This window comes from Plecotus auritus (genome assembly GCF_963455305.1).
Source record: "Plecotus auritus genome assembly, chromosome: 4".
Classification (NCBI taxonomy): Eukaryota; Metazoa; Chordata; class Mammalia; order Chiroptera; family Vespertilionidae; genus Plecotus; species Plecotus auritus.
Genome location: NC_137775.1, coordinates 97,916,461 through 97,939,366, shown reverse-complemented (window position 1 = coordinate 97,939,366; position 22,906 = coordinate 97,916,461). Strand labels below are relative to the sequence as shown.

General features: G+C 41.6%; 1 protein-coding gene and 1 pseudogene across 2 annotated transcripts in view; one reads left to right on the top strand and one right to left on the bottom strand.

Annotated features, from left to right (window-relative positions):
* SRPK1 (SRSF protein kinase 1) overlaps positions 1-22,906 on the bottom strand; it is a 91,688-nt gene that overhangs the window by 8,230 nt on the left and 60,552 nt on the right. The window contains exons 7-13 of the mRNA XM_080664958.1: positions 22,569-22,675; positions 20,058-20,223; positions 16,957-16,982; positions 16,337-16,550; positions 15,545-15,958; positions 15,093-15,193; positions 4,244-4,351 (exon numbers count right to left, since the gene is read on the bottom strand). Coding sequence (XP_080521084.1) covers positions 4,244-4,351; positions 15,093-15,193; positions 15,545-15,958; positions 16,337-16,550; positions 16,957-16,982; positions 20,058-20,223; positions 22,569-22,675 — 1,136 coding nt within the window. The remainder of the gene's footprint in view (positions 1-4,243; positions 4,352-15,092; positions 15,194-15,544; positions 15,959-16,336; positions 16,551-16,956; positions 16,983-20,057; positions 20,224-22,568; positions 22,676-22,906) is intronic.
* LOC308247093 (bcl-2 homologous antagonist/killer-like) lies at positions 11,851-12,461 on the top strand (annotated as a pseudogene). The gene has a single exon. The product of its transcript is annotated as a bcl-2 homologous antagonist/killer-like (transcript).

Sequence of the window (22,906 nt, the reverse complement as noted above, 5' to 3'; positions counted from 1 at the left end):
TAATCTGTGTCACCAACCAGGAAAAGAAAGGCAGTCTCCTACTACAAGACAACCTCTTATAAATGGTGTTTAAGAGTATCTGAAAGAAAGTGATTTCCTATGGAATAAATGCCAAGCAGTATGAAGACAGCATCTGAGTGATGGGGCTATGTTAAATTTTCATTGATTAAAATGGATTAAAAAACAATAGAACAGTTTTAAAAGAACCTTATTGATATAAAAGTGAAGTCAGCCCCAGCTGGCCTGGCTCAGTGGTTGAGCGTTGACCTATGAAGCAGGAGGTCATGTGATTCCGGTCAGGGCACATTCCCGGGTTGTGGGCTTGATCCCCAGTGTGGAGTGTGCAGGAGGCAGCCAATGAATGATACTCTCTTATCATTGATGTTTCTATCACTCTCTCCCTTCCTCTGAAATCAGTAAAAATATGTATTAAAAATAATAAAAGTGAAGTAAAAAAAGTTAAGTGCTAGTCGTGGGTCAACTTTGATTGAATCAATGGCACTAAGGAGTTCAGACAATCTCAAAGACTGTGGGTGGATTTAGTTGGGGCACATTCTCAATTGAGACTCATGTTTAGGTCTCGGTGGTTTGCTCGTGTCAGATTTTGCAGTTTCAGGATAAGACAGACTTTCTTAAAACAGTATTCTTGGGCTGTACTACTGCCCAGAGAAAGGCCACAAAACCAGAAGGTTTAGGATTACCTCTAAAATGTCAGGGATGCTATGGCTTCTTGCCAGGTATAGCTTGTTTACCTTCCAGCAGCTCACTATGAAACTGAACCACACTGATAGAGCAGCTACTGGTGCTACCCTCTCATTGCCCGGAGGTTTATAGTCCCAAAGCAGAACAGAAACCAACTGATTCTTATTCACCAAAATTTGTCAATCTCTTCTGAAACCAGTACTTTAATTTTTCAAATCTCATAGTGGGAGGTTACAAAAGATACTGAAATTAAAGCTCACAAAAAAAATAAATAAATAAAAAATTCTAAAACTTAAATTTTCTTTTTTTTTTTAAATCTAAAAACTTACATCTAGTTAAAGTTCTCTAAGAGTTTTATTTTCTAAATATAAGGTAGTTGTTAGTAGTTACAATTTTACAAAACAGCAAAAAACCTAACCAAATGATTACATTAGAACTGAAAGCTAGCAGAAGCTCTAGATAATAAAACATCTAGTTGAATACATTTCCTTTGTAGATGAGAAAACTGTGACCCAACGGAAAGCCGAAGCTCATCCCCCAATCCAGGGCTCCCAATTCTCACTCATGCCTGTCCCACACTAACCAGAGCCTGTTCATCACTCAGGGTCACAGACACAGGCAAAATCAGTTATAAAATGAATATTACAAAGTGAAAAAAAAACAACTAAAAGGCTACATACTGTAGGATTTCAAGTTGACACTCTGGAAAAGGCAAAACTATAGAGACAATAGAAAGATCAGTGGCCAGGGGTTGAGGGGAGGGAAGGAGAAAGGGGAAAAGGAATGAATAGGCAGAGCACAGAGGATTTTTAGGGCAGTGAAACTATTCTATCTGATACTATAATGGTTGACATGTGTCACTATAAGGTTGTTAAGATCCACAGACTCCTGTTTGGAGAATTAAAAACATCTATTCTTTATTGATTCTTAATGTTCTTCATGGAACATTAATGTAACATTTATGTTACTGCCCATCTAAACTTTGTTATCTCAATCACTAATGGTATAGGCCAGTGGTCGGCAAACTCATTAGTCAACAGAGCCAAATATCAACAGTACAACGATTTAAATTTCTTTTGAGAGCCAAATTTTTTAAACTTAAACTTCTTCTAACGCCACTTCTTCAAAACAGACTCACCCAGGCCGTGGTATTTTGTGGAAGAGCCACACTCAAGGGGCCAAAGAGCCACATGTGGCTCGCGAGCCGCAGTTTGCCGACCACGGGTATAGGCGATTTCATAACTTGTCTCTATCTCTCAGAAAGAGCCCCAATTTTTCTATCAATTAATTACACTGGACGCAAGATCCATCTCTCCAGGGACTTCTGATAATCTAGGATTTATTTTTATTCTCTGATTATGGCCAAACTTTAGGCAACATTTCTATACCTATCAGCAAAATGAGAGAAGCTTGGGGCACAAGTTCTCATGATACTGTCTCATGTCAAGTAAGTGCTTCCCTCCCCGATCAAGAAAATTCCTGCATGTGAGCTGGTCCAAACAGGAGGCAAGGTTAATTCCTCTTTTATCTTTTTCCCCCTCACTTCTTAAGCCTGAAATAGTAAATACTATGTTAAATAGCAAGCAGGATCCACTGCCCTCAAATAATTAGCCCACTACTAAGAACCATTTATTATCATAATAAACAGATACCATCTAGCTATATTTTGTAGTTGGTGATATTGCTCACTTATTTTGTCTAACAATAAACTTAAAGCTTCAAGGCAGGGGTGAGAACCTTTTTTATGCCAAGGGCCATGTGGATATTTATGACATCATTTGTGGGCCATACAAAATTATCAGCTTAAAAATTAGCCTGCTGTTTGTTGAGCATTGATCCATAAACCAAGAGGTCACCAGTTCGATTCCCGGTCAGGGCACATGCATGGGTTGTGGGCTCGATCCCCAGTGGGGGCGTGCAGGAGGCAGCTGCTCAATGATGTTTCTCTCTCATTGATGTTCCTCTCTCTATCCTTCTCCTTTCTTTTCTCTCTAAAAATCAATAAATACATGTTTAAAAAATGTTAGCCTGCTGTATTTGGTCAAACATTTAATTAACTCACCCCTAATGCCTTGGCAGGGCCAGACCAAATGGTTTCTCGGGCTTTATACGGCCTGCAGGCTAGACATTCCCCACCCCTGCTTTAAGGTATGGCAAGAAAGAAGTCAGGTTTTATGTGCAAAATCTTGTGTATAAAATACCAAACCTTACTTTATTTCAGAGTCCTCCACTTCAAAAGTCTGATATGTCCCAACAAATGATTTATAAAGTCATGCCATATTAACAACATGGTTTTAACTCTGTTACCTTTGGAAGACAGCTTTTCAGGGAGTAGGTGTCAAGAAATCTACGACTAAAACAGGTGGAGATTTATGCCCTGTCCTTTCTCTTTCAAGTTTTCTAGAGTTGACTATGAGTACTAAATGTTAATTAAAATGAGTTTAATGTATTTCTTGCTTAGTTCAACACATCTGATGGTCCACAAATATTTATTAATTACTGTTGCATAATAATTTGTTTGGTCTTTGTTCCTGTTTCCTGGGAGATAGCCTCTAAACTCTTGGAATTTCCAAGTGATCAGGGTGTTTTTTTGTTATTCATAATGGAACACTGGGCCACACTTAAATTTATATGAATGAGGTGACTCATGATGAGACTGAGTTCTGTGAGTCATTCTAGTGAACTATCGAATCTGAAATGATAGTGGAATCCCCCAATGTGTAGCCAGTTGGCCCGAAGTACAGGTAGCCTGTGGGCCTCAGAGGCAGACTTGAGGGAAACTATGCCCTTAACTTGTGAAATCTGTGACAATTCTAGGTATTTAGCATCAGAAATGCATTGTAAACACACACTCAAAATGTGCCAGGGCCTTAACCAGACACTTGCTATGCATAACACACATGACTCCTGCCAGCATGGCTCTTATAACCTAGTGGAAGAGAAACAAGGAAATAAACACACAATTACAAGTAAAGAGTATACTCCATTTCAGGAAACAATATAACACATTCCAACATGAGGCTGTTTGTGGGAAATCATTTAGTAGCAACTAAATCTAACCATTTGAATAGTTGCTTGCCTGGGACAAAGCAGTAACTTATGAATGATTGAACTTCACATATTATGAAGTGCAAAGATGTCAGAGTAACTGTTGAACTTTACAGAATGAAACAGTTTCCAGGGATTTCCTTAATCAGAAAAAAGATCAGAGTCAAAAGGGGAAGGGTACCTGTAACAGCCTAAACAAAAGTGACACTACCTCAGAGTAGTTGTTTACAATCCACCTGGACCCACCCCCAACTTTAGTAAGAAACATTTGGTTTCTTCACCTAACAGGAATCTGGCAGGAACCAAATGGAAAGCGAGATGTTTACATCCAGCTTTTGAATTCAGACCTCTCCAGACACAGGATTTTGTGTGATAAGTCACACAAAAAAATACCTTTTCACTTTCTTAATTTGCTGGTCTACTGAAATGAGCAAACAGGGCAAGGCATGTTATTACCAAATAACAAGTGAAGAACAAAGGGAAAAAACATTACCATGCATGCCGTGCTCCAAATGTCAGCAGGGGTACTATAGCCCGATCCTATCAGAACTTCCAAGGAGCGATATTGCCTTGTTTGAATATCTTCAGTGAAATGTTTATGCTGAGTAAATGCAGAAGAAAACAGTATTTTAAAATTCATTTATTCTAAAAAGTAAGAAGTCATGATTGCTTAATAATGGAGATTAAAATAAATTGTCTAAATTTTTCCTAAACCAAAGTTTTTATTTAATTAATGTGTTAAGTATCATTTTGATGCTATTACCTCCAAATAGCACTTTGCTTCACAGTCTACTCCGAATTATTTTGCAAACATATGAATCTAAACTTTATATACACAGATTAGAGAATAACAATTTATTTTTAAGATATAGGTTTCAAGTTTCAAGAACCTTAAAATAGCACCTATGAAGAATTCCTGAGAGTGACATCAGCATCATGGCAGAGGGAGACATACCCTTGGTCTTCCCCCTTCAAACTACAATGACTGGAATACTGATCAGCACACTAGGATGTATAAGAGATAATACATTTGGAGGTAATAGCATCAAAATGATAATTAACACATTAGGAGATCCACACATCTGTACATCTGAGGTAGGTGGATTGGAATGCAAGGAAAGGTAGAATTAGAGGACCAGCAGGGGAAAGAAAGAATGGCAGCATCAGTAGAGAAGGGGCTCATGACTACACCCACAACCCCCAGAAAAGGAAAAGGGCAGCAGCAACACTGGCACAAGCTACTCTGGCTCCCTCCCCTGGCTACAGCAGTGCCTGTGACCCTGGCTCCCCTGCCATGGTGGTGGCATCTGAGACTCAGACAACCCTGGACACAGTGAGGCACATATCATCCTGGTGACTCCAGCGAAAACTGGGGTTGCAGCAACACTGGAAGGCACCAGTGACCCTGGAGGCACAAGCAGCTACAAAGAGGGCACCTGTGATATCTCTGGCAGCAGCTGTGGAGGGTAGAAAATACTAACTCTTGCGCTGGCTAGAAGGTGTCAACGGGGGTGGGGGTTGGGGAGGAGGCATATGTAATACTTTCAACAATAAAGATTAAAAAAGTAAGAAAGGCCAAAACCGGTGTGGCTCAGTGGATAGAGCGTCGGCCTGCGGACTGAAGGGTCCCGGGTTCGATTCCGGTCAAGGGCATGTGCCTTGGTTGCGGGCACATCCCCGGTGGGGGGTGTGCAGGAGGCAGCTGATCGATGTTTCTCTCTCATCGATGTTTCTAACTCTCTGTCCCTCTTCCTTCCTCTCTGTAAAAAATCAATAAAATATATATAAAAAAAAAAAGTAAGAAAGAAAATGCTAGCTGTCAAATATACCCAGAGTCCACTCAGGTAAGAGAAACCAAAAACTTGTGCTATAGTGCCACCTATTGGAAAACAAAAGAGGCCTCTTAAATACCAACTTGTTGAATTGTTCAAATTAAACAAAGCTGGGAAAAGCAAGGAAAGTGTTCACTACTTCAAATGCGCCAGCAGAGGAATCAAGCACCATGGATAATCACGGTAACATAGTAGAACAAAAATAAAATGACATCTGTCCAGCAACCAAACAAAGAGTCATGGAAGACTGATCTAAATGACAGAGAATTCAAAACAGCTGTTATAAAACAAAATTCAACAAGATACAAGAAAACTCAGAAAGGCAGTCCAATGAGTTCAAGAATAAAATGACTGAACAAAAGGAGTGCTGTACAAAGGTATTAAAACTCTAAAAAAGAACCAAACAAAAAATCCGGAGCTGAAAAACTCAACAAATAAGATAAAGAATACATTAGAAAGCACTGGAATGAGAGTAGACTGGATGGAAAAGAGAATTAGCAGGTTCAAATACAGGAATCTACAAATGATTCAGGGGGAAGAGCAGAGAGAACTAAGATTTTAAAAAGACACGCAACTCTATGAGAATTATCCCACTCCATCAGAAAGGGCAATATAAGAATAATGGGCATCCCAAAAAGGAGAAGTGATGGAGAAGGGGACAGAGAGCCTATTTAAAGAAGTAACAGATGAGAAGTTCCCAAACCTGGATGAGTTGGACATACAGGAAGGTCAAAGAAGACCTAATTAATCTCAATACAAAGACACATTCTCTAAGACACATTATATTAAACTGTCAAAGGAACCCTCCCTCATCAGGCTAGGAGTGGAAGGACATATCGAAAATACTAAAAGATTAAAACTGCCAGCCACGCCCTGGCCAGGTGGCTCAAATTGATTGTAGTGTTGTCCCCATACACCAAAAAGCTTGCAGGTTCCATTCCTGCCTGGGGCAACTGATTGATGTTTCTCTCTCACATTGATGTTTCTGTCTCTTTCTCTCAAATCAATTAAAAACAAAACAAAACATATTTTACGGTGAGGATGAAAACAACAACAACAAACTGCCAGCCAAGAATAATTTATGGAGTAAAGTTATCCTTTCAGATATGAAGGAGAAACACTTTCCAAGACAAAACAAAAGCTGAGGGAGTTCATCACCATAAGACTTGTCTGACAAGAAATACTGAAAGGAGCCCTTTTGGAAACAAAATGGCAAAGGTACACAAAACATTAAGTAAAGTGACAGAAGTAAAAAAATTGCAGCTCTATTACAAAATACAGTATTAAGCACTTAGAGCAGTGGTTCCCAACCCTTTTTTGGCCATGCCCCACCTAAACATCTCTAAAACCTGATGCCCTCTCTGTGACATATAATAATTATTATTCAAAAAGTGAACTCCTATTCACGTGGAGGAAGCCTAAAAGGCCATTAACTCGGTCTAAACAAGCTTCCAAAGAACGTGGCATCCATGAAAGAGAAAAAAACACACGAAAGGACAGGTGAAGTACTGAGAAAGAAATCACTAAGAAATTGTTAAAAAAAAAAAATAATATGAAAAAAAAAATAATATGAAGTGATATGAGAAAATAGCAAATAAAGTTTCAAAACATAATAGAGAACTGAAATGCATAAATATGTCACAATATATATTTATATACTGTATATGAGGCCTCTAGAACCATAAGAAATGCAAAACATTCACTGTTAATAACTCATTCTCACCCTAGCTGGTTTGGCTCAGTGGATAGAGCATCAGCCTGTGAATTGAAGGGTCCCGAGTTCGATTCAGGTCAAGGAATGCTTGGGTTGCGGGCTCGATCCGCAATAGGGGGCGGGGCATGCAGAAGGCAGCCAATCAATGATTCTTTCATCATTGATGTTTCTCTCTCTCTCTCTCCCTTCCCTTCCTCTCTGAAATAAATAAATATATATTAAAAAAAAACCCAACTTATCCTCTAATTGCCCCCGTGTGCACCACGTTAAAAGCATTAAAAATAACAATAGCTACTTAAATTTGGTAATGAACACACAGCATAATAATTTGTCAGTAAGTTCTCATATATCATTAATCACCTTAAATGTAAATAGACTGAACTCACCATTCAAAAGGCACACAGTAACTTGATGGATTAAAAATCAAGACCCAACTATAGGCTGCCTTTTCAGAAGACTCATCTCAGACCCCTATAGTTGGGTCTTGATAAACAAAGGCTCAAAGCAAAGGGGTGAAAAGTGACATTCCAAGCAAATGGCATCCAAAAGAAAGCGGGTATAGCCACAATTATATCAAACTTGAGGCCCGGTGCACGAAATTCGTGCACGGCGGGGGGTGCGGGGGGAAGTCCCTCAGCCCAGCCTGCATCCTCTCCAATCTGGAACCCCTCGAGGTATGTCTGGCTACCAATGGAATCGGGCCTAAAAGGGCAGCCAGACATCCCTCTCACAATCCAGTACTGTTGGCTCCCAACTGCTCGCCTGCTTGCCTTCCTGATTGCCCCTAACCGCTTTTGCCTGCCAGCCTGATCACCCCTAACCCAGGGGTCCTCAAACTACGGCCCGCGGGCCACATGCGGCCTGCCAAGGACATTTATCCGGCCCGCTGGGTGCCGCTGCCTGTCCTGCTTAGCAGCCGACTCGTCCCGGGCCCGCAGTTCACATAGGAATTTGTTCATAGTTTTTTTTTAAAAAACTATAGTCCGGCCCTCCAACCATCTGAGGGACAGTGAACTGGCCCCCTGTTTAAAAAGTTTGAGGACCCCTGCCCTAACCACTCCTCTGCCAGCCTGATTGATGCCTAACTGCTCCCCTGCCAGCCTGTTTGCCCGTAACTGCCTTCCCCTGCAGGCCTGGGTCCCCCCCAACTGCCCTTCCCTGTAGACCCAGTCACCCCCAACTTCCCTCCTCTGCCAGCCGGGTCACCCCTAACTGCTCTCCCCAGCAGGCTTGATTGCCCCCAACTGCCCTCCCTTGCAGGCCTGGTCCCTCCCAACTGCCCTCCCCTGCTGGCCTGATCGCCCACAACTGCCCTCCCTTGCACGCCTGGTCCCTCCCAACTGCCCTTCCCTGCTGGCCATCTTGTGGAGGCCATCTTGTGTCCACATGGGGGCAGGATCTTTGACCACATGGGGGCAGCCACCCTGTGTGTTGGAGTGATGGTCAATTTGCATATTACTCTTTTATTAGATAGGATAGAGGCCTGGTGCACGGGTGGGGGCCAGCTGGTTTGCCCTGAAGGGTGTCCCGGATCAGGGTGGGGGTTCCCTTGGGGCGTGGGGCGGCCTGGGCGAGGGGCCTGTGGTGGTTTGCAGGCCGGCCACACCCCCTGGCGACCCAAGCGGAGGCCCTGGGATCTGGGATTATTTTCTACAATTGAAACTTTGTAGCCTGGAGTGGAGCCAAGCCTTCTGCTCACTCCGTGGCGGCAGCCATTTCTGTTGGGATTTATGTATCTTCTATAATTGAAACTTTGTAGCCTTAAGTGCAGGCCAAAGCAGGCCAGGGTGCAGTAGCTTGGCTTCCTCCATCACCGCGGGCAACCCTAGCCTCCTGCTCTTTCCAGCTCCGTGGCTGCCGCCATTTCTGTTGGGATTTATTTATCTTCTATAATTGAAACTTTGTAGCATTGAGTGGAGGCCTGTGCCGGCAAGGGCAGGCGGAAAGCTTGGCTTCCTCCATTGCCAGGGAAACCCAAGCCTCCCTCCTGCTCTCTGTGGCTGCAGCCATCTTGGTTGGGTTTATTTGCATATTCCCTCCTGATTGGCTGGTGGGCGTGGCTGGTGGGCATGGCTTGTGGGTGTAGCAGAGGCACAGTCAATTTGCATATTACTCTTTTATTAGATAGGATTAGATTTCAAGCCACAAAAAAGTAATGAGATAAAAATGGACATTACATAATGATAAAGGAGACAATCCAACAAAAAGACAACATTTACTTACATGCACCAAACTCAGGAACACTAAAATATATAAAGCAATTATTAACAGACCTAAAAAAGAGAAACTGACAAACACAATAGAGGTAGGAGACTTTAACACCCCACTTCCACCAATGGACAGAGCATCAAGATAGCAAGTCAGTGAAGAAACATTGACCTTACTAGTAAATGACACATCAAATCAAATGGACTTAACATACATACAGAACATTCCAAAACCAACAAAATGCATATTCTTCATGTGCACATAGAACATTCCCAAGGATAGACCATATGTCAGAACACAAACAAGTCTTTAATAAATTTAAGACTTGACATCCTATCAAGTATCTTTTCTGAATACAATGGTATGAAACTAAATTAACAAGAAGCTGGAAAAATCACAAATATGTGGAGATTAAACAATATGCTATTTAACAACTTTGGGGCAACAAAAGAATCAAAGGAGAATCACAATAAAACATGGAGACAAATGAAAATATGATGTACTAAAATCTACGGAATATGCTGCGATAGAAATATATTAAGAGGGAAGTTTACAGCAATGCAGGCATACTGTGGATATACTGTGGGTTTGATTACAGACCACAATAAAGCAAGTTGTAACCTTTTTGCAGGTGACATGTCTTGCCTTCAATTTGTAAAACACACTAACATTTGTGAAGCTCAATAAAATGAAGTATACCTATACATACATGCCTAGCTCAAGAAATAAAAATCTCAAATAAATATTCTAACCTTATACCTAAAGGAATAAAGTCAGTAGAAGGAAGAAAATAATGAAAATTATAGCAGAAATAAATCAAATAGAAACTAATAAGACAATAGAAAATATAAATGAAATAATTCTTAGATCATACAACCTTCCTAGACTGAATTATGAATAGAAAATCTGAAGAGGCTAATCACTAATAAGGAATTTAAACAGCAATAAAAACATCTCCCAAAAAACTTAAGACAAGGACAACACAGCATATAGTGAATTCCACCAACATTCATAGGTTTAATATCTATCCTTCTCAAACTCTTCCACAAAACTGAAGGGGAGAGAAGGCTTCCTACCTCATGTTACAAGGCCAATATTACCTGATACCAAAACATGACAAGGACAACACAAAAAAAGAAATTACAGGCCAATATCTCTGATGGACATAGATCCTCAACAAAATTCAAGCAAATTGCATATAATATATTAAGAGGATCTCTGGAAGTATGGATGAAAATGGGATTCAATACAGGAATACTCCTTTAAAACACCTTTTAAAGAAACAGAGCTCCAGAACACAGGGCTTGATAAAGTCTAACAGCCCTTAAGGCACATAGACCATCTGGAGGTTTTCTCTGGAATGGGTACAACAGGGTCTCCGGAGATGCTACGTACAGTTGAGGAGAGAGTACCATTCTGAAGACAGGGAAATTAAGTGACTGTAATTGTATGGTGAGCCCCAGTTTTTTTGCTTAACTCAGCTCCTAGAATGCTAGTAGCCAGGCATTTACTCTCTGGGTAGATCTAAGGAAGACTGTAAGTTTCTGTGGGAAATACGACCAATTTAAGAGGAAAGATCCAGAGATCCTGACATCTGAGGATGAAATGAAATGGCCTAACAGATATATAAACTGCCAGTTATAAAAACACTCACAGGATGTAAAGTTCAGCATAGGGAATATAGTCAATAATATTGTAATAACTATGTATGGTGCCAGGTGGGTACTAGACTTATCAGAATGACCACTTCGTAAGTTATATAAATGCCCAATCACTATGTTGTACACCTGAAACTAATATAATCTTGTATGTCAACTGTAATTTAAAAAATAAATAAATAAAAGATAGCCCAGACAGATCATTCTATAGTGAATAACAGTCAACAAGATCCACCCAGGCAGAGCTTCCAAATGGCTTTCTAGTTACTCTATTCATATGGTCCATACAGTACTTTGTTTAGTGATCCTAAACAGAAAGAATGTAACATCTTATAGGAAGAAAATGCCAAAATTGGGAAAATGATCAATATCCTCTGTAAGTTAATCAGAGAACCAAAAAACTTACAGAGTAGAAATAAGGCTTCTTGAGAATAAGTTAAAAACTCTTCCAGAAGAGCTGCCGGCTCTTCCACGCTCCTCGAAGCCTTTTGGGTGCCGAGGGCCGCACTGGGACCTGCAGAGACTGCATCTGGACACTAGGAGTTCACTGACAGCCACTCCTGGAAGCCAAGGCTGGGCAGGCTAACCCTGAAGCAGCCCCTCAGGATCTCCAGCCTCGGCCCCACTGAGCCATCCCTGGCCTAGGCTGGGGTGTGGGCTAACACTGCTCTCCCCTGGGACCTGAAAAATGGCGCCTGGGCAAGGACCCGGCCCTCCCAGGCATGGGTGTGAAGGGCTTGCCCTGTCCTCCACTTTGGAGGAGCAGGTAGCCTGGGACACAGAGGAGGTTTTCCGCAGCTACGTTTTTTACCGCCATCAGCAGGAGCAGGAAGCTGAGGGGGCGACTGCCCCCGCTGACCCAGAGATGGTCACCTTGTCCCCAGAGCCTGCCAGCACCTTGGGGCAGGTGGGTCGGCAGCTCACCATCATTGGGGACGACATCAACCAGTGCTACGACTCAGAGTTCCACACCATGTTGCAGCACCTGCAGCTGACACCAAGATTGCCTCCAGCCTATTTGAGAGCGGCATCAACTGGGACTGGGTGGTGGCTCTCTTGGGCTTTGGCTACTGCCTGACCCTCTACATCTACCAGCGAGGCCTGACCAATTTCCTGGGCCAGGTGACCTGCTTCATGGCCGACTTCATTCTGCATCACTGCATTGCCCAGTGGATCGTGCAGCAGGGCAGTTGGGTGGCAGCCCTGGACCTGGGCAACGGCCCCATCTGGAATGTGCTGGTAGTTCTGGCTCTGGTTCTGTTGGGCCAGTTTGTGGTACGAAGATTCTTCAAGTCATGACCCCAGGAGGGGTCCTTTGGGGTCCCAGCTGAGACCCCCGCCTAGACTTTGGCCAAGCCTTCTTCCTCCATCCGTCCCCTGCAGGGGTCCCCCCTCAAGAATACAGAAGCTTTAGCAAGTGGCACTTCAGCTTTGAAGGGCCCCTGCCCGGGGTCGGTCAAGGCTGCAGGGGCACCCCAACATTGCATGGTGCTAATGGGCCCCCTCTCTGGGCTCAGCTCTCTCTGCTGGGCTTTGGGGAGGTTGATAACTTGGGGAAGCAAGAAGCTAGGAGGCACTTTTCCCCAAGAAGTTTTTAATGGTTTTAGCTTTTTATAATGCCCTTAGGACACCCCCACCCCTCGTCCCCACCACTCTGCCAACAAGCCAGGACCTGGGATATGGGGGTTAGTAGGCCTCTCCTATGTCCCAGATTCAGCTGTTCCAGAAGGTCGGAGCTCGAGAGCTGGCCTAGAGCCCAGTCCTGGCCCTTCCAAAGCATCATGTCCCCAACAGGGCTGGCCGGGGTTGGGAGACAAGGACCTACTTAACTTCCCCCCACCCCACCTATATTGCCTTGGCCAGCGGACTCTCAGGGATTAGGGGCCCGGGGTGTGGGGTGAGGATGCAGACTGAGCTTTCTGAATTTATCCACCAGGTCCCTCCCACCCTGCCTCCTGAGGCCCTCAGTCCTCTCCCTTCCCCTCCCCACTTACTCGAGGCGTCACTGCTTGAGAAGGCTGCCTGCCCCCATCACTCCATACCAGGGGTCAGAGCCTCCTTGCAGACTATCGGGTTGAGGAGTGTGGTTTGTGATGGTCAGGGAAAGGGGGCAGGAGCTCATCTTGAGGTTTCTGAGAGAAGGGCTATTAACATCACCAGAAACCCCAAGGCTGGGATCCGCTCTCATGGCCTGGGTACAGTGTAATCTGGGAGGGAGAACTGAATGCTTGAACTTTACTCCTGGGGGTAGGGGTGGGAGGCCTTGTCTATCTTATACAGCATAGGGATTTGAGAAGAGAAGTTGTTGATTTAACCAAATGCAGGGAGGAGATGCAGACGGAGCGCCCCCTGGCCACCCCCTCACCTCCCCACCCTGAGAGTGTTGGACAATAAACTGCCACCCCCCTCCCACTGGGAAAAAAAAATATTCCAGAAAAGAAAACAATAGAAAATAGGAGAGAAACGTCAGAAATGAGAGCACCTGCATAGGAGGTCTAACATTTGAATAATGTGACTTTAGAGCTAGAGAACAGAGACCAAGGAGAAGAGAATTAAAAAAAAAAAAATTAAGAAAATAGAACCAAGGAATTTGAATTTCACTATTGAGTCTACAGCATAATGGATGAAAACGGAGCTAGTGAGGCACACCGATGCGAAGTGATATCCCATCAGAATGGCATTGATCTTTAGCAGCAACAAGACAGAAAACCAAAAGACAAGAATGGAGCAATTACAACCACACTGAGGGAAAATGATTTTCAACCTAGAACTTGATGCCCAGCCAAATGACTGTAAAAGCAGAATAAAACCATTATCAGACACACAAGGCTCCCCTCTGCCTGCTCAACCTCACACACCCTTTCTTAGGAAGCTACTGAAGTTATATGTACTCCAAAAAACGAAACAAGAACAAAACCAAGAAAGATCAGAGACAGAAACAGGGGATATAAAAAGAGAGTAAACTATAATTCCCAAGATGACAGTAAAGGATCCCAAATGGCAGAAATGCAGCAGGCCGATAGGGCAATCCAAAGGATGAACACAGAGAGAAGACTCCAGGTTCCAGGATAGAGATTTTTAGGGGAAAAGGTAAAAGAATACCAAGGTATCTTTTTGTGTTAAAGTGTATGTATTCACACCACTGGGCGAAAATGTGGGGCTGAATTAAGCAATAAGTGTACAAAGATGTCTAAGCATGAAACAGTGCTAGGCAGAAAAGGAATCCTAACACAATACATGCTCAGTTCAGCTAAAGATAACAGCAGAGTCCTAATAATGTAAACACAAAATAAATACCTAGCCAAAAATCATATTAAATTAAGAAGACTGGGGATGGGTGCAGTGGTGGTAAATTAGTCCTACTTTTCAGGAGGAAGAAATAAAATTGAAAAAAAAAATTGGGAGCAATATAGTCAAGTTACTTATTAGTGACATGAAAATAAGTACTGATGTGTGGAGATTAAAAAATTGGCAAAGGGAGTAGAGAGACTCCTCCCTTAAAAATCAAGCTATTTGAGGGGGTAGGGGAGGCTGGGGGAAGGTCAATGGGGGAAAAAAAGGAGATATATGTACTAATATATGTAATACTTTAAACAATAAAAAAAAAAAATCAAGCTATTTGAAAACCCCATAATGTGGATAAAAAGGGATTCCATACTAAACCTGACAAGTCCAGTGACTGAAAATAACCTCACAGGGTGATCTATTAATAAATGCCTAACTGGGCAGGATTGTTTCATTATATCATTCTCTCTACTTTCATAAATATATTTGAACTTTTCTGTAAGAAGTGAAAAAATAGTCACTAAAATGTTAACTGGCAGTCAGGGTATAGAATTGAAGATGTTTTCTTCTGTTAGCAGAACTACGTTCAAATCTCATTCATTACTCGTTGCTTCAAAACAAAGCACTGAGACTAGTTTAACTTACCACCCAACAGGCATTTCCAAGATCAGCAATCTTCACTTGGAGCTTCTCTGCATTCTTTGGCTCCAGGGGATTAACAAGAAAATTTCCAGCAGTAGATTTTCCTATAGACAACAGGCATCATCAATAAGACTGTTCAATGAACAGAACTACCCAACGTTAGTAAAACTCTGAGGTAATACATCCAGGCCCCCAATTGGCAACTTACAATAACCTTTCTAAGACAAAAGCAGGATAGCAACACCTTGAGTTTCCAAACTTAAAACCTTTACCTTCTTGTCTGTGCACCCATTACACAACCAATAAAATTCAGTTACCTACAGACTTACACTTTTAAGGTCACTTGGACACCTGCTGTAAAGCTTTATTAACAAAAATCATGGTACTTTTAGTTTAGAAATTCATGACTATGTATGCGGGGAAAGAGTATTGGGGAAATATGTCTGCATAGGTACCTTTGCTGTCCAGTGGTCCATTATGTTCTTGTTCATCTTCACAAGGTATCTCTGCCCGAATACTTTCTTGAAGTTGACTGATGTCCTGTTCACTGAGTGACTGGTCTACATTTGATAAAGACTGACACACCACAGTATCTGACACCTCAGAGGTTACAGGTGTACCAGAGTCTGTTTCTTGAGATGTGCTGCTGTCTCCATTTTGGGAGCTTAGGAAACTAGTTTCCTGCTTCAAATTTTGAACATCAGAGTCATTAGCATTATGTAGGTCGTCTTTAAGCCTCAGTGTTTCTTTATTACTGTCCTCAGTATAATTAACGATTTCAATTACTCCATTGCAATTAATTTCTGCTGTACCACCCTCTACACCACGTTCCACAAGTGTTTGATCCTGGTCAACGGTACTTGACTCTTCTAAGGAACAAACAGACAAAAAGGATGTATGTGTATGCGTAGGAGTGAAAGAACAGGAAAAATTCTCCATGAGATTAAAATATTTACACAGTCATGTAAAAACACAATTGAGCAACTAAAACCTACTTATAGCAGGACAAAGATCTTCTTATCCTTACCCAACTGCTAAATGAAGTCTACGTTGCATTTTCTGAGAAAAGTTAGAAATTACATTAGAATATCACCTGCCTAACATTTATAACAAATTCTGTATTCTTATTCTGTCCTTACTGTATAAGGACACCCCCAAAGATGTGCTGTATGCATGAAACCATTACATATAACAATGATAATGTTAAACTTCGCTATAAAGTAATTTTTGTGATGCTCTATTTATACCAAGTTTTTCTTGGGTCATTTTATTAGGTGGGTTCTCTTTCAAGGGTCTTTCAACAGGACTCTCTGATTCTTCTTGCTTGTTTGGTCTTTTTTGCCCAGGGCCCGACTCTTTCTCCATTTCCTCAATTTCCTGCATTCGCTTCTCTAGTAATTCTGCCTGGCGCTTCTGCTTCTTCTTCAATTTCTTCTTCTTATTCTTTGACATTTTGTCAGCCTGGGCGGAGATTACAAACAGATAAAGCCTTCAGGTGGCTAATCCATTACTTCTAGTTGGAGATAACTGTTAACTTTAATTACTTCCTAATCAAATGTCACTCTTTCCCTGACATTTTTCATTAACTTCAAAGAAGTGTATACTCTTATCAAATAAAAACAAAATTAACAACAAATCTTGGTCCTCTGAGCAGTCTATGGGGCTGGTGTACTTTCAGACACACTCCAATTTATAGATACCTCACTAGTATCAACTTGCCAAAGATGCATGGAATTTATTGGAGAAAATTATAGAAGCGCAGGAATATTTCTTCCTTTGTTTTTCAAATTTTAAACTGTCATTGTCCATAATAGAAGAATCCCTGCCCCATAGATCAGAATTAAATATAGAAACACCTCATACTTACTGGTTTAGGCTGGGGCGCAGTACTGACTGAAAAGAAAAGAAAACCAAGTAAGAATCCTGGCATTCAGCAAAAATAAACTAATGCTCATATAAGATACCATAACAGAATGAAAAATCTCTCTTGCACAGTTTGTACTGTAGAGACAATTACTTAAGCAACTTTGGTAGAAATTTTTTTTTTTTTTAAAAAAAAGAAAGAATGCATATAAAAGTTGACTAACTTAAAATAATTTTAAATAAATTCTTCAGATAGCATAAATGCAGAGCCAAGACCCCATTTCTGGTTTCCACGATTAATGCTGCTAAAATCCCATTCACACATACTGATTAAAATAGAATATGATAGAAAACAACCCTCTCATCCCTACCCAGGATTCACATCTAATTCTTCCCCTTATCACTTGTCAGTTTTAAATGAAGTGTGTCATCAAGAGCCATAGTAATTTGCTACATAGCATATCACTGATATTAGTTTAGCTTAGGTGAGAGGAAGAATCTTCCGTCTCCCTTTAAAATTTTTAAAAATTGTGGTAAAAAATACAGAAAATTTCCCTCTTAATCAGTAGTATTAACTGTATTCACATTGTTGGGTAAAATTTCTATAACCTTTTCATTTTGAAAAAAAAAAAACCACACAAAACAAATGCTATGCTCATCAAACACTATCCATTTCCCCCTTCTTGAGTTTTCCTTTTTAAAGGAAGCCTATGATACTTCCTTTCAAAGGAAGCCTAATAACTGATACTTTCAATTTGAAGATCAAGGAAGTTCCTCAGTCCTGGCCAGTGTGACTCAGTTGGCTGGACATCATCCTGTGCAAGGAAAGGTTGCTGGTTCAGTTCACATGCCCAGGTTGAGGGCTCAATCCACAGTAGGGGGTGCGCAGAAGGCAGCTGATCAATGCTTTACTCTTGCATTGATGCTTTCTCTCTCTCTCTATCCCTTCTTCTTTCTCTAAAAACTCAATGAAAACGTCTTTTTTAAAAAGATCCTCAAATATAATTAAACTATTAAAATTAAAATCTGAACCTCAAATGGAAATAATTATTGTAATCACAGTAGCCAATATTTATTTAGCACATAATGCTATATGGCACAATGCCAACTGCTTTAACATGAAATTTAATCCCAATAACTCCTGCATGAGAAAATAACAAAATCAAATGACTCGCCCAAGGTAACCCAGCTGATGATGAAGCCAGGATTCAAAGTCTGTTCGCACCAGTGCTTAATCTGAAGGTCTTAATAGGTATTATCGTGATCCTGCACAAATCACTGATCCATAAATGAGCATGGTAAGAGGTAAACACATCAAAAATAGCCATCAAATCATAAGAGAAAATATTTTACCTGAACCAGCTTTTACATATACAGTTGTCATAGGTTTTAACTGTGTGGCTCCACTTACTTGAGGATTTTTTTCTCTTCCTAATGATTTTCTTAATAACATTTTCTTTTCTCTAGCCTACTTTTCTGTAAGAATATAGTACATAAAATATGACATACAAGGTATGTGTTAATCAACTGTATGTTATTGGTAAAGCTTCTGGTCAATAGTAGGCTATTAGTAGTTAAGTTTTGGGGGAGTCAAAAGTGGTAAGCTGACAAGAAAAAATTTTAAAAAATATATATATTTTTATTGATTTCAGAGAGGAAGAGAGAGGGAGAGAGAGGTAGAGACATCCAAGATGAGAGAGAATCATGGATTGGCTACCTCCTGCACGCCTCCTACTGGGGATCGAGCCTGCAACCTGGGCATGAGGCCTGACCAGGAATCAAACCAGTGACCTCCTGGTTCATAGGTTGATGCTCAACCACTGAGCCACGCCAGCTGGGCAAGGAAAAAGTTTTTTGAGGTGTCCTAAATTAAATAGCAGGCTGGAGGGTGAAAGGAAAAGATGAGAGGTTAATCTCTTTAACGACTGCAGGACAAAACCAACAAAGACTGATAACATTCCTGAATATATGCTGAAACTTTCAATTAACCTCCAGGTGACTATTTTGGAGAGAACAGCCTAATAGCCGACCACCAAGTGTCACTGCATCCTGCTTATGCATGATCTTTCCAGACTGTTGTACACAACCAATCTTAAAGAATAAACACTTCTTCCTTCGCACCTATGCACCTATCCCAGAACTAGCCCTTTACCTATAACTAAATTCTTTCAAAACAAGTTACATCTTTCTTCCCCCTAAACTGTTTGCCTAAAAGAGCCACTGATCCCAAAAAGATGTAGCCCTGCTGCTGATGGTTTAGATAGCATGCTCCAGGACCCAGGCCTATTTCTGGCTAGCATGTGGCTCAATAAACCTTTCCTTTTAGAAAAGCTTTTGGCTATGATTTAACAAAGCAAACTTTTTAATGCATGGGGATCCATGTGCTTAACTCCCCGTTGTTCAAGGGTCAACTGTACAACATATATATACTTAAAATACACAGTCTCTAGTATTCTTCTTCCAATTATGGAAGCAATACTGAGAGTGAAAAAAGTCTTTGGAAAACTGGGACTATTTTGTACACATAAGCACTTACTGTACCTTTGAGGCCTGGTGCATGAAATTCGCACACTGTGTGTGTGTGTGTGTGTGTGTGTGTGTGTGTGTGTGCACGCGCCTCTCCCCCAGCCCGGCCTGTGCCCTCTCACAGTCCCGGAGCCCTGCAATCGATTGCCCTGCAGAGGGAGGCCCCGCCCACCCGCCACAGTGCACCAGCTGGTGTCCTGGGCCTCCCTCTGCAGAATGATCGATCATGGAGCCCCCCAATCGATCGCCCTGCAGAGGGTGGCCCAGGCCTCCCTCTTTGGGGTGATCGCAGAGGCCTCCCCCTCCCCCCATGGATTGCCCCGCTGGCCTGGGCCTCCCTTTGCAGGGCAATCGTGGGGCGATGGCACCCCCGCCCCCCCACTCAAATAATCGCACCCGCCTTGGCTTGCCAGTGCCTGTCATAGCATGGTCATCCTGCTGTTCAGCCAATAGGTCGATTTGCATATTATGCTTTTATTACTATAGATGAATGTGATTTACTTAACTGCCTAGTAATAAAATAAAAATAGAAACTTGACTTAACTGCTAATGAGAGCAAAGTCCCCAAAACAAATATACCTGCAGATCCGGAAGGTGGAGGAGCTCCAGACCGCTGCCATTCTGTGGCTTCTGCAGCCAGCCTCCGGATGTACTGTTCATTCACCGACAACAAGATGTTTTCTGGTTTAATGTCAGTGTGGATGATCCGGCACTTGCTGTGTAAGTAATCCAGACCCTGTAACACCTGCGTGGGAACAGAGCAGGAGACTTGCAAACACAAAAGACAAGTCTTTCTGGAGAAGGAAGAAATCACAATAACTTAAAAAAATAATAATAGCCGAAACCGGTTTGGCTCAGTGGATGGAGCGTCGGCCTGCGGACTGAAAGGTCCCGGGTTCGATTCCGGTCAAGGGCATGTACCTTGGTTGCGGGCACATCCTCAGTGGGAGGTGTGCAGGAGGCAGCTGATCGATGTTTCTCTCTCATCGATGTTTCTAGTTCTCTATTCCTCTCCCTTCCTCTCTGTGAAATATCAATAAAATATATATTAAAAAAAAAAAAAAAAAAAAAAAGAAAGCAGGCGGCTTTGGATTAAAAAAAAAAAAAACATAGGAAAAAAAAATAATAATAAAACTATAAAAATGATGTGGTAGCTTTTTCCACAGAGAATAAGGTATTTTTTTAAAGCACAAAGATTAATTGTGAATTATGAATGAAGGCAAGAGCTTAACTTATTTATAATAAAAAGTTCTTCCAAGTTTTACAAAGTGAATTCTACTTGAAGATATTTTTAAGTACATTATAAAGACTGAGAAAAAAATAGTACACATGCCCTTTAAATATTGAAATGTACTAGTAAGTGGTGAAAGAGATTTAGGTATCTTTTTTTTAAAATATATTTATTGATATTTTACAGAGAGGAAGGGAGAGGGATAGAGAGCTAGAAACATCGATGAGAGAGAAACATCGATCAGCTGCTTCCTGCACACCCCCTACTGGGGATGTGCCCGCAACCAAGGTACATGCCCTTGACCGGAATCAAACCCGGGACCCTTCAGTCCGCAGGCCAACGCTCTATCCACTGAGCCAAACCGGTTAGGGCTCCCTGTTTTTTAAAAAAATATATATTTTTTATTGATTTTTTTACAGAGAGGAAGGGAGAGGGATAGAGAGCTAGAAACATCGATGAGAGAGAAACATCGATCAGCTGCTTCCTGCACACCCCCTACTGGGGATGTGCCCGCAACCAAGGTACATGCCCTAGACCGGAATCAAACCCGGGACCCTTCAGTCCGCAGGCCAACGCTCTATCCACTGAGCCAAACCGGTTTCGGCGATTTAGGTATCTTGTAATTCAAATTTCCTTGTTGATGAAGAACTTTTGCTTCCCAGTGTGGAGCTCTTTCCACCAAAACACAATGTCGAAACAAATTATTTGCCCTTTGATATATTAATACTTTCCTGACAGTAAACTTCTTTACTGAACACTGAAAGGTATTTATAATACTAGGAAATGCCCACAGACCTGGTCAGTGTGGCTCAGTTGGTTGAGCGTCATCCCATGCACCAAAAGGTTGCCAGTTTGATTCCCTGTCAGAGCACATGCCCAAGGTTGCCGGGTCAATTCCCAGTAGGGGGCGTGCAGGAGGCAGCTGATACATGTTTCTCACATGGATGTCTCTCTCTCTAAGAAAAACCACAAAAAATCAATAAAACATTTTAAAAAGTGCCCATGAACAATGTTATATAAAGAGATTGTAATGATTTGACCTGGCAACTCCTTTTTTGTTAATACTCATCTAAGGATATTTTTCGATTGATTTTTATAAAGAATGGAAGGAAGGGATGGAGAGACAGAGAGAGAAACATCGAAGTGGAGAGACACATCCATCAGTTGCCTCTTGCACATGTCCGGACCAGGGCCGGAGATCAAAACGAGGTATGTGCCCTTGAATGGAATTGAACCCGGGACCCTTCAGTCTGTGGGCTGACACTCTGTCCACAGAGCCAAACTGGCTAGGGCGACATAGCAATTCTTTATTACCATAGAATTAGTATTTGTAACCAGAACTTCTGAATAAGGGCTCCAACTTTCCAAAAATCAGGAACTGCACACAGATTCCCCTCTAATAATTATTATAGAAATTTTTTTGTTGTTGTTAATCCTCACCCAAGGATATTTTTTCCATTGATTTTACAGAATGGAAGGGGATGGGAGAGACAGGGAGAGAAAAACATCGATTGGTTGTCTCTTGCAGGCACCCCAACCAGGACTGGGGATTGAGCCTGGAACCAAGGTGCATGCCCTTGACTGGACTAGAACCCAGGACCCTTCAGTCTGTGGGCTGACACTCTATCCACTGAGCCAAACTGACCAGGGCTATAGAAAATGAACTGGGGGGAAATGGTTTTGATAAAATGTTTAACAACAGAATAAATACAGTGAACCCTATGGACTGAATAAAACAATGTTAGCAATTATAAAAGCCTACTTTTTAAAATAAAACCTCTATTGGAAATAGGAAGCCCCTGACACTTAACATAAAAAAAAAATAAAAATCGCCACACAGAAAATACTAAGATACATACTTGCTGAATGATTTTTTTGACACAAGGCAGTGGAAGCCCTTGATAATTGGACTTGATGATCCACTTCAGCAGATGATGCCCCAAAACTTCAAACACCATGCAGATATCTAGAAGTTTATTAAGGAGGAAAAAGGGAGGCAAAATGCATTCCAAGCCAATGAAATGTTACTGTATTATTCTCGCAGTATAAAAGGTAATAAAGCTTGACACACACACACACACACACACACACACACACAAAATATATATATATAAATAAATCCAACCATCAATATTCTGAAATTCCAAAGGTTAATTAATGCTTTAGTTACTGAAAACACCCAAGAAATGGAAAATTC